General features: G+C 42.3%; 2 protein-coding genes across 3 annotated transcripts in view; both read right to left on the bottom strand.

Moving 5' to 3' along the window:
- MRPL30 (mitochondrial ribosomal protein L30) overlaps positions 1-3167 on the bottom strand; it is a 66678-nt gene extending 63511 nt beyond the window's left edge. Inside the window, exon 1 of the mRNA XM_030828597.1 lies at positions 3132-3167. The gene's annotated coding sequence lies outside the window, so the exon portion shown is untranslated. The remainder of the gene's footprint in view (positions 1-3131) is intronic.
- Positions 2412-12170, bottom strand: C14H2orf15 (chromosome 14 C2orf15 homolog). 2 transcript variants are annotated; one of them, XM_030828600.1, is made up of 4 exons: positions 11813-12170; positions 11047-11163; positions 5783-5874; positions 2412-3168 (listed from the first exon to the last, which is right to left on the bottom strand). In XM_030828600.1, exons 3-4 carry the CDS (start codon positions 5806-5808, stop codon positions 2817-2819), a joined length of 378 nt encoding a protein of 125 aa, XP_030684460.1. In that variant the 5' UTR covers positions 5809-5874; positions 11047-11163; positions 11813-12170; the 3' UTR covers positions 2412-2816. The 2 variants fall into 2 exon arrangements, with proteins under 2 accessions (XP_030684460.1, XP_030684461.1); XM_030828601.1 differs by lacking the exons at positions 11047-11163; positions 11813-12170 and adding an exon at positions 6133-6385.
- Positions 12171-12289: the final 119 nt, after the last annotated feature.

Below are 12289 nucleotides of genomic sequence, written 5' to 3'. Positions count from 1 at the left end.
ACAGTCACAGAATATTGTTGCTGTTTGCTTATATTACTTCCTTCTAAATTCCCTTTCTCTGTACCATCTGAGATGGTACAGTTTTGGGGTTTTTTTCCCCCTAGTTTCTTGATGAAGAGGTTTTAAAGAATCCCGTTCCCTCCTCCCTGCTCCAGGACTTCTGTTCCTTGGTTATTCTTACCTTTACCTACTTCTTCAGCTTCTCCACTGGAACCTTTCAAGTGACACTCAAACATGCTGTACTCTTTAACAATCCTCCAGTGACCTCACTTCTCTTTCCACTTGTCATCCTGTCTGCTACCCTTCTGAGCCAAGCTTCTTGAAAAAACTGCTATACATCCAGTATCTACTTTGTCACTTCCCATTCACTGTTTCAACGTACTCCAAAATGGCTTTTTCCCCATTATTCCGGCAAAAGTGCTTTTGCTAAGGTCACAGGTGACATTCATATTGCTAGATCCAGTGGACTTTTCAGTCTTCATCTAACTGTTCATTTGACTACCTCAACCTGGAGATTCCTGTGGACAACTTTGACATTACCCTGTCAACTCCTCAGTCCCTTTTGCCAGGTTTTCCTCCAGCCTCACTCCCAACTCCACAGTCCCCTTTGCCAGCTACCCTGCTCTAGTCAGCCCTAAATGTTGGAGTTCCTCAGATCTTTATCTCACACTACATTCTCCTTAAGCAATTTCATTCATCCTATGGCTTTAAGTACCATTTCTGTATACAACTTCAACATTTATATTTTTTAGTTCCATAGATACAACTGCCTTGTAAACCTGGTAAGTCTAAAAACCATGCTCCTGAACTCACTCTTTTTCCCCAGGGATCCTGCATGCATCTAGCCTTTTTTGCCAGAAGGCCTTTCTTCTTCCTCACTTTCCACTTCCAAACCATCCTGTCAAACTTCACCTGGACTCTATCCCCTTCTCTCCACTTTTATGACCATCACCATCATTCACTTAGACAACCATGTCACTGCAAAAGCTATAAATGTCCTCAGAGGCTGCTCTGTCTATGGAGTAGCCATTCTATTGTTTACTTTCTTAATAAACTTGCTTTCAAAAATGTCCTGAGATACGCTTTCCCATTTCCCACAGTTAAAATCAAGTTTATGGCCCAGTGGGAGGATCACCTGAGGCCAGGAGTTTGAGACTAGTCTGGGTAACATTGTGAGACTCTGTCTCTAAAAAAATACAAAAACATGCTGGGTATGGTGGCACATGCCTGTAATCCTAGCTACTAGGAGGCTGAGGCAGGCAGATCGCTTAAGAACAGGAATTCGACACCGCAGCGAGCTATGATCGCTCCACTGCACTCCAGCCTGGGCAACAGAGTGAGACCATCTTAAAAAAAAAATCAGCTTTATGTGGTATGTCTTGTGTTATGTCTCTCTGAATGCTATATGTTTCTTCATGGCATATCACAATTTGCATCTTATATAATTACTGTATAATGTCCTGTCTTTCCTAGTAGACAGGCACAAAACTCTACAAGGCACTGGCTATTTTATTCACTACTGTATCTCCAGCACCAAGCACAGTGCCAGGCTAGGTGAACAAATGAATGATTTATGTATTTTTTTCTCTTCTAAAGAATTATGTTCTGTAAATAATAAAAAGCATTGTCTTTTTGGCTTATGTCCCACTCAACAATTGGTTTTCACTCTCAGTATTCCCTACAAACACATTTGTTTAGTATTTTTCTGATTAATAAACTATAGCTTCCCCACTCCCCCCCGGAAAAGATGCCCTTTCCTCTTTTAAAATGAATATTAAAGAGATTTCCAACTACCAGATATTTTCATAACTGATATACAAAACAAGGTTTTTAAACACCAGGTTGTTTTTCTCATATTGAATATTGGTGACATAAAATGGTACCATCTGCAAGACAAACTATTAACACTTGGAAAGAACACTTTTCTAACTCTAAAATGGATTCTATGTGGGGGGAAAAAGCAGTTTTAAAGGCATGATTTAAAATGTGAAATCCTTCTGAAGATATGCAATTTATTGGTCTTTTGCAGTTTATCGGCAGTGATCTTTTACAGAACAAAAATGCAAAATGTAAGAAAGTAAAGTATCCTAAAGCAGAATCCCAAAATGGAAATGTAACATACAAAACTGGTACACCAGAAATAGTGTGAAATACTGATGTCACATTGCTTGGACATTTTTTTTTTTTTTTTTTGAGACGGAGTTTTGCTCTTGTTGCCCAGGCTGGAGTACAATGGCATGATCTCAGCTTACTGCAGCCTCTGCCTCCAGGGTTCAAGCGATTCCCCTGCCTCAGCCTCCCAAGTAGCTGGGATTACAGGTGCCCACCACCACGCTTGGCTAATTTTTTACATTTTTAGTAGAGATGGGATTTCACCATATTGGCCAGGCGGGTCGTGAACTCCTGACCTCAGGTGATCAACGCACCTCGGCCTCCCAAAGTGCTGGGATTACAGGTGTGAGCCACCACGCCCGGCTGCTTGGACACTTTTTTCAACCACATTAAAGAAATACATTAAAATGAAAATGTTTTGGTGCCATTCAAATACTGTTATTTAAAAACTCTGGTTTTTAAGAAGGATATAATACCAGAGAAATCTGCTTTGAATTTTGGAAGGCTTTTTCACCCTAAAGCAACTGGCTTTTGAATAAGCATCATAAAAAAATGCAGTGTAAGATGATTCACAAAAAGTGCAAAATAAAGCAATAGTCTTCCGTCATTTTGTCAGGGTTTCCTAATAAGGTTAAGTTGTCTTTCAACACCCCCTGTTAGTCAAAGGCATTTTTTGGTTTCTTTGGTAATACGTACAAATTTCTTCATTCCACATCCGTCATTTCTAGTCCATCACTTTCTTTGACATATACCACTGAACCCAAGACTTTCTCAGAAAGAGATCCTGTGCCAGTCCCTTCAATCCTTGTAAAGTTTTCTTGATTTGTGTCTTCTAATCTTATTTTCTTGGTGTTTTGAAATAACTGAGTCACTGGTTCCAGCCTGCTTTTTTCAGTCCCTCGTATTAAGTGATCATCCACTTTTGAATCCATATGCATAGCAGATACCTGAGTAGCAGATTTACTAAGTGAAAATCCCATTAGGATAGCTGAACAAATATGAAAGTAATTTGCAGGTACCTTTTTAAGTAGTGGAAGCGTTTCTTCAACTTGATTACTGAAAAAAAAAATAAATAAATAGCAAGTGAATGCAGCAGGAATTTCCCTAACTTCATGGCAATACTTGTTTGAATGAAATGCTGTGGTGATACTAGAAATATAAAGTAAAATTGCCTCCCACCTTTCAGTGTTTACATTTTCTTTGTGGGAGGGTTTGCAGGTTCTAAAGATTTCTTTGAAAGTCTTTTTAAAAAGGAATTTATCTTTGTATATGTTTTATCACCTTTCAGAAAATAGTAGAGCTTCTCTTAATCCTTTCCTTCATTCTTGCTAGCGAAACCTCTTAATTCATTACTAATGGGCTAAAGAAATAACTACTGAAGGCCAAGTACTCTGCTACTACTTTATTTTCTGCAAAAAATAAAGATGTCCTATAAAGATACTTGTAATTGGCTGGGTGCGGTGGCCCATGCCTGTAATCCCAGCACTTTGGGAGGCTGAGGCGGGCGGATCACAAGGTCAGGAGATCGAGACCATCCTGGCTAACACGGTGAAACCCCATCTGTATGAAAAATACCAAAGATTAGCTGGGCGTGGTGGTGGGCACCTGTAGTCCCAGCTACTCGGGAGGCTGAGGCAGGAGAATGGTGTGAACCCAGGAGGCTGAGGTTGCAGTGAGCCAAGATCGTGCCACTGCACTCCAGCCTGGGTGACAGAGCGAGACTGCATCTCAAAAAAAAAAAAAAAAAAAAAGAGATGATCATGTAGCATGGAGGGAGGCCTTGGGAAGTTTCCCAAAGGAGGGGAGCCTAGGTTAGGGTTGTGCTTTCAAAGATGGGCAGGAATTTGGTAGGCAGAGTTGACCAGGATGGCAGAAGGGACAGGCTTCCTGTACAGAAAAGTTTTGAGAAAGCCCAGGGATTACTGGAGAAGAGTGATCTACCCAAGATGCTGTAGTAACAACCTGAGATCTGGAGCAGATTCCACAGCTTCGAACGAAAGCCCTCACCCATTTTTTTTTTTTTTTTTTTTTGAGATGGAGTTTTGCCCTTTCACCCAGGCTGGAGTGAAGTGGTGCGATCTCAGTTCACTGGACCTCCACCCGGCAGGTTGAAGTGATTTTCTTGCCTCAGCCTCCTGAGTAGCTGGGATTACAGGCACCTGCCACCAGGCCCAGCTAATGTTTGTATTTTTATTTTTTTTATTTTCCATTTTTTTTTATTTGTAAATATTATAATTTTTTTAACATTTAATGTCATTCATGAATTGATAATTTAATTTTTGCAAATATGTCTATTCCAGTTTTAGTCATCCAAAGAATCTAATTTTGTATTTTTATAGAGACGGGTTTTCATGTTGACCAGTGGTCTTACTTGACTCAGGTGATACCATTCAGCTCCAAAGTCTAGATTATAGCATAGCACGCACTCGGCCTCACCCACTTTTTAGAATGTATTATGTCTTTAATATTTAGCTACTGTGGTATCTTTGATTGTTTACAATTTCATACTCATCAAGCTCTAATTACTGACTGAACATTTCTAAAGAATCATCTTGAAACCCTGTTTATCCACATTTGTGACTGAATATCACTGTTTATAACAAAACAGAGTCCTGGGTCTACTATAGTAGCCTAAATATAGTAGTTACTCAAATATTAATATAACAATTAGGTAAATAGTATATATTTGGCTTTCTGGGAATCAAATACAACTTAGCTAAATTTTTAAGATCTCTGATGAAATTCTGAAATATGGATATACTTGATTTTTAGATTTGGAACTTGAAGATGAATTTTTCTTCCTCATCAAAGGAATATCTAATACTGCCTTCAAATCAATAAAATTGAGTTTATTCTATTCTTTGGTTTCTCTTTTTCTTAGAAAGGAAATACTCCTGTCAAATGCATAACTTGAATCTAAACATGAGGAAACAATCAGATAAACCCAAACACAGGTATCTTCTATGAAACAAATAACTTCTACCTAAAAATGTCAATGTTATGAAAGACACAGAGAGGCTGAGGAACTGTTTCAGATTAAAGGAGGCTAAAGATACATTATTTTAAATGCAACCAGTGCTCTTGAATTGGGAAAGGGATGGAATGTACTACAAAGATCATTACTTAGATAACTGGAACATTTGGATATGGGACAATATTAGATAATAATATTGGATCAATGTGATAAATGCCATGAATGTAATAATTGTATTGTGGTTATATAAGTCAATGTCCTTGTTCTTAGGAAATACATACTGAAATAGTTAGGGGTGAAGAATCATATCTGCAACTTGCCCTCAAATTGTTTAGCAACAGATAGATAGATAGATGGATGGATAGATAGATAGATAGATAGATACATAGATACATAGATACAGAAAGAGAGTAAAATATGCAAAATGCTAACAACTGTTAAATCTAGGAGGTAAAGCTTAAAAAGTTGTTCTACGTATTATTCTTATTACATTTCTGTAGGTTTAAAACTTTTTCAAAATACAAAATTGAAAAAAGGTTTTAAAAAACACAAAACTATAAAACATGGCATTTGAAATCAACAAACGTAAAAGAATGGTAACATATAATTATCAATTTGCACATTAAACTTCAATCTAATAAAAGGACTGAGGAGGAACCAAATACAATAGGGTAGACTTGGCCCTGTGAGTCTTACCTTAACTTCCCCAGAGTTGAGGACATGAAGGCTGAACAAGTCTATTGGGGGCCTCTTTGGACTGGCATTTAGGTTGCCATTCAAGAAGAAATCTGTAATATATATGTAAGAATAAAGGTACATAAAGAGATAAATCAATCTGGAGAACAAGAACAAAGAGGCTTTCTTTACTAGATATTAAGATATGCTACATGGCTGGGCACAATGGCTCATGCCTGTAATTCCAGCACTTTGGGAGGCCAAGGTGGAAGGATCTCTGATCAGATTGAACAGGGAAAAGGAGATCATCCTACAGAAAAAATTAAAAAAAACAAAAAGATATGCCACGAAGTGAAAGTAATAAAAATAACCTTGTACAGGTACAGGAACAAATAATCAGTAGAATATGACAGAGCTGTAACTTGGACTTAGGTCTTTCAGGAACTTCACATATATTACAGGTGGCACTATAAGACAAAGGAGATAGAACAGACTAAGTTTAGTATGACAGTATCATGAACATTGGCTCGCTATGTGGACATAAGTTGAGCAGGATCTTAAACACAGAAGTGGGCTGGGCGCGGTGGCTCATGCCTGTAATCCCGGCCCTTTGGGAGGCTGAGGTGGGTGGATCACGAGGTCAGGAGTTCGAGACCAGCTTGACCAACATGGTGAAACCCTGTCTCTACTAAAAATACAAACATTAGCCAGGTGTGGTGGCGGGTGCCTGTAATCCCAGCTACTCAGGAGGCTAAGGCAGGAGAATCGCTTGAACCCAGGAGGTGGAGGTTGCAGTGAGCTGAGATCATACCATTGCACTCCAGCCTGGGTGACAGAGCAAGACTGTCTCAAAAAGAAAAAAAAGTGGAGTGCAAATGCATTAAACACCTAAATGTGAATGGCAGAACTGTAAATGCAATAGAAGAAAATATCTGTTACCTGGGAATGAAGAAAGATTTCTTGAACAAGACTAAAAAGCTTAAAAAATAAGGGAGGAAAACAGGTGAGTCTGATTACTCATAATTGAGAATTTCTATTCAATGAAAAAAATATAAACAAAAAGATAGGTAAGAGACTGGAAGGAGATATTTTCTGTGTCCAAAGCTGATGGTATTTAATGGCTGGAATAAAAAGAGAACACCTAGAAATTAGCAAGGAAAAAGAAAACCCGATAGGAAAATGGGCAAAGGATATAAAAACATAATTCACAGATTGAGGAATCCCAAACAGATAATGAGAGTACACAAAGAGATATTCAAACTTAACTAGGAACCAAAGAAATTCAAGTTGCAAAGAAATTGCAACCTCCGCCTTTCTGGGTTCACATGATTCTCCTGCCTCAGCCTCCTGGGTAGCTGGGATTACAGGCACCTGCCACCACGCCCAGCTAATTTTTGTATTTTTAGTAGAGAGAGTGTTTTGCCATGTTGGCCAGGCTGGTCTCGAACTCTTGACCTCAAGTGATCTGCCCTCCTCGGCCTCCTAAAGTGCTTGGATTACAGCATGAGCCACCGTACCCAGTCACATGTGGCTAATTTTTTAAATTCATTTTTTTGTAGAGACAGGGTGTCACTGTGTTGCCCAGGCTGGTCTAGAACTCCTGTACTCAAGCAATTCTCCCACTTCCCAAAGTGCTGGGATTACTGGCGTAAGCCACCATGCCTGGACTGGTTTGAACCTTTTATAACAAAACCGAGATCACAGCAGTCCTTTGCTCAACACACTCTAGTTGCTTCCCATCTCAGAGAAAAAAATTCTCTACATATCTAGTCCCCAGCTGTGGTAGGCAGAATAATAGTCTTCAAAGATGTCTTTGTCCTAATCCCCAGAAGCTGTGACTATGTTATGTTACGTGGCAAGGGGGAATTAAGGTTGCTAATCAGCTGACTCTGAGGGTGGGAAAATTCTCCTGGATTAATTGGGTGGTACCAATGTAATCACAAGGGTCTTTTTTTTTTTTTCCTTTTTGGGACAGAGTCTCACTCTGTTGCCCAGGTTGGAGTGCAGTGGCATGATCTAGGGTGACTGCAGCCTCCACCCCCTGGGTTCAAGTGATTCTTGTGCCTCAGCTCCCAAGTAGCTGGGATTACAGGTGCCCGCCACCACGACCAGTTAATTTTTGTATTTTTGGGGAGAGACAGGGTTTTGCCATGTTGACCAGGCTGGTCTTGAACTCCTGACCTCAAGTGATCCACCTGCCTCGGCCTCCCAAAATGCTGGGATTATAGGTGTGAGTCACTGCGCCTGCCACACAAGAGTCTTTAGAAGTGAAAGAGGGAGGCAGAATGTGTTAGCCATGGTGCAATGTGAGGAGGACTTGACTGGCCATTTTTGTCATTGAATATAGACTGGGATCACAAGCCAAGGAACATGGGCTGCCAGTAGAAGCTGGAAAGGCAAGAAAGGGGATTTCCCCTAGAGCCTCCAGAAGGAATGTAGACCTGCCTGACTTCTTGATTTTAGCCCAGTGAGACCCAATTTGAACTTGTAAATCTCCAGAACCGTGTGATAATAAATTTGTGTTGCTTAAAGACACCAAGTGTGTGGTAAATTGTTGCATTGTTGCAGCAGCCGTAGCAAACAACTCTACCAGCAAGCACTCTCTCCTGTCTCTTTCCCTTATTCTACCCCAGACCTATCACCCCATTGGTGTTCCTCAAGCATATTCTATGCCAAACCTTCTCCTGCTTCAGGACCTTTGCACTTACAGTTCCCCCAGCCTGAAGCAAGTTTTGCATTGCAAACCACATCCCTTGAGGATAGTTAGTGACATGGGGCCTGGGACTGTGAAGAATGGCAGACTTCTGCTGCTAGTCATGATGGAGTAACAGAGACCAGACTTATCCTCATGCTTTCAGCATCTTTTTTTTTTTGAGACAGAGTTTTGTTCTTGTCCCCCAGGCTGAAGGGCGATGGCGCAATCTCGGCTTACCGCAACCTCTGCCTCCCGGGTTCAAGCAAGTCTCCTGCCTCAGCCTTCCGAGTAGCTGGGATTACAGGCATGTGCCACCACACCTGACTAATTTTGTATTTTTAGTAGAGACAGAGTTTCTCCATGTTGGTCAGGTTGGTCTCGAACTCCCGACCTCAGGTGATCCAACTGCCTCGGCCTCCCAAAGTGCTGGGATTACAGGCATGAGCCACCGTGCCCAGACTGCTTTCAGCATCAAAACACAAAACACATGAAGCAATGGCTTTTAGATATTGGACAATAGGCAATTCAGGAGAGTGATCCTTGAGAGACAGGAAATAAAGTAAGCCCTATGAATGGACATTGCCTGGAACTTTCAGGCCTCAGCATAAGGAGAAAACTATCTGATTTAAAAAAAGGAACACAGGCCGGGCGCGGTGGCTCACGCCTGTAATCCCAGCACTTTGGGAGGCTGAGGCGGGCAGATCATGAGGTCAGGAGATCGAGATCATCCTGGCTAACACAGTGAAACCCTGTCTCTACTAAAAATACAAAAAAATTAGCCGGGCATGGTGGCAGGCGCTTGTAGTCCCAGCTACTCGGGAGGCTGAGGCAGGAGAATGGCGTGAAGCCGTGAGGCGGAGCTTGCAGTGAGCGGAGATGGCGCCACTGCACTCCAGCCTGGGAGACAAAGTGAGACTCCATCTCAAAAAACAAACAAACACACAAACAAACAAACAAACAAACGGAACGCAGCATCAGTGAGCTGTGGAACAAGATCAAGTGGCTTAACACATATGGAATTGGAGTCCCATATTTTTTTTTGAGGGGATCAGGAAGAGGACAGTGAAAACAAAACAAAACAAAAAAAAGTAATAACAGAGGTTTTTGTAGTGAAGCTTTTGAAATGATGGAAAAATTAAGGGACTAGAAAACCGAGACCTTAGAAGGTGTCTGTCACAAGAGAGAGTGAGCACAGGGTACTATATAAGGCTTAGCCTGGGCCAGGCACAGTGGCTCATGCATATAATCCCAGCACTTGGGAGGCTGAGGTGGGTGGATCACTTGAGTCCAGGAGTTCAAGACCAGCCTGGGCAACATGGTGAAACTGCATCTCTACAAAAACATACAAAAATTAGCTGGGTATGGTGGCACATACCTGTGGTCCCAGCTGCTCAAGAGGCTAAGGCAGGAGAACTGCTTCAACCTGAAAGGTGGTGCAGTGAGCTGAGATCATGCCAACGTACTCCAGCCTGGGTATGGGGCAACAGAGTGAGACTCTGTGTTAAAAAAAAAAAAAAAAAAAGAAAAAAAAAAGGCCAGGCACAGAGGCTCACGCCTGTAATCCCAGCACTTTGGGAGGCTGAGGTGGGCAGATCATGAGGTCAGGAGATCAAGACCATCCTGGCTAACACAGTGAAACTCTGTCTCTACTAAAAATACAAAAAAAAAAAAAAAAAAAAAAAAAAAAAAAAGCCAGGCATAGTGGCGGGCGCCTGTAGTCCTAGCTACTCGGGAGGCTGAGGCAAGAGAATGGCGTGAACCCGGGAGGCAGAGGTTGCAGTGAGCCGAGATTGTGCCACTGCACTCCAACCTGGGCGACAGAGTGAGACTCTGTCTCAAAAAAAAAAAAAAAAGGTTTAATTGGGGCAGGGTGGGACACTCACTCCCCCTTGGGTTTCCACAGAGGGAAGGAAATTTTTACTTTTCTCAGGTTACGGGAGAAAGTCAACAGTTCTTGATAGGAAAAAAAAGGAAAATATTATCACCCTCTTTTGGCCTTAAAATGATCATTTCCTTACATTCTTTCCAAATAATCTTCAGTACCATCTAGGTGGCATACATAAGTGCTTAAACTTTTCTTATTCTTTCTATAAGGGAAGCACTTTCCTACTTCCTATATTAATAATCTCCCCACCCCCGAAGTCTTCAACTCCAACTGATAATTTTAACTTTAGAACATTCTTTCCTGTTTGTTTTTAATAATGCTAGATAATGTATTCAAAATAATCTTAGTATCTGAAGAGGAAATGAGATTATACATTATTCCCTCTAACATAACTTCTCAGTTTGTTATTCTGTGCATTTAAAAAATTATATTTCCGAGGATATGTGCTCCTTGTGTCCTCTAACCTCTTAATCCAAAGTAACAGGGACACTTAATTTTTTTTTGGTATCTAATTATATTTACAAAGTATATGATATCTGAAAATAAATGCGACAAAATATGAGACCATGTAAATAACACGATGAAAAGAGATTGGAAAAACATGGCACTTATATTAAATGTATTTTTATGACTAAATTTGTTCTAACACAAAAGTTATTTATCCCTGCCAATGATACCTTGTGGGGGAAAAAAATGAGTACTCACCTGGCGAAAACAGGAATTGTCAGTCTCCTCAAACAAGAGCTTACTCTTGAAATACACAGCGTTCTACCATATCAAGGTCATCAGAGAATTGCTGTAAAAACCTAGTGTCTATGTCATCTGCAGGAAAAGGAGATAAAGTCACCATTATCATCCAGAAGCTCTTGGGTTATTTAAGAAGGGACATGGTAAGTATTAAGAAAAATTGGCCGGGCGCGGTGGCTCACGCTTGTAATCCCAGCACTTTGGGAGGCCGAGGCGGGCGGATCACGAGGTCAGGAGATCGAGACCACGGTGAAACCCCGTCTCTACTAAAAATACAAAAAAATTAGCCGGGCGTGGTGGCGGGCGCCTGTAGTCCCAGCTACTCGGAGAGGCTGAGGCAGGAGAATGGCGTGAACCCGGGAGGCGGAGCTTGCAGTGAGCCGAGATTGCACCACTGCACTCCAGCCTGGGCGACAGAGCGAGACTCCGTCTCAAAAAAAAAAAAAAAAGAAAAATTAAGAAGACTTTTTTCTTTTTTCCCATTCTGGGCTCCAAAAAATTGGTAGAAGAATGTAGCGCTCATTCTTTTTCACCGAAAATCTCATTTGTCACTTTAAGGTGAGGGGATTTGGAAAAGGACTGGCATGTGGAGAAGGAATATCGGTCAGGAATCTGGACTTTGTTGCTAGATCTGCCACTTCCTGATTCAGCCCTGATCGTGCAGAGCTGACCAAGGCCGTGGTCCCCAGGCTCTCCTGCCTGACTCCAGGCTGCCCACGCTCACCGGGACAGGCCGGCTTGCTCCCTGCCGGCTGCAGCGGGAGGGCTGGACCTGGAAGGCTCTCTCGAAACGGGCCCTGGCTGCAGCAGGAGCTGCGCCCGAAAGCAGCTCTGAGAGTAAGCGGTTCACAGAACATGGGTCCAGAATGATGCCCAAGCCCTGGGAAAAGTGGCACAAAGCCACCGCCGCGACGCAGCAGGTGTTCCAAACTGAGGGAAGGCGAGGCTGCGAGAGACAGCCTTGCGCATGCGCGTTCCATCCAGGTGCGGCAGCCTCAGGCAGGGATTAAGAAATGAGTCGTGGAAAAGGGGGCTAGCGGCTGGTTACTAGGAGACGGGACGCTCGGGTCGGGCGTCTAGGCGCTGCGTGGCGGTGCGCCTGCGCGGCGCGGATGGGCCAGGAAGGGGTCCCTCCTAGGTGCCCTGTAAGGCAGGCAGGTGGACGTACGCGTCCCTCCGTGCGTATGTGCGCGCGCACGGC

Source organism: Nomascus leucogenys, chromosome 14 (genome assembly GCF_006542625.1).
Source record: "Nomascus leucogenys isolate Asia chromosome 14, Asia_NLE_v1, whole genome shotgun sequence".
In the NCBI taxonomy this organism is placed as follows: Eukaryota; Metazoa; Chordata; class Mammalia; order Primates; family Hylobatidae; genus Nomascus; species Nomascus leucogenys.
The sequence above is the reverse complement of the archived record's forward strand: the minus strand, read 5'-3'. Positions and strand labels throughout refer to the sequence as shown.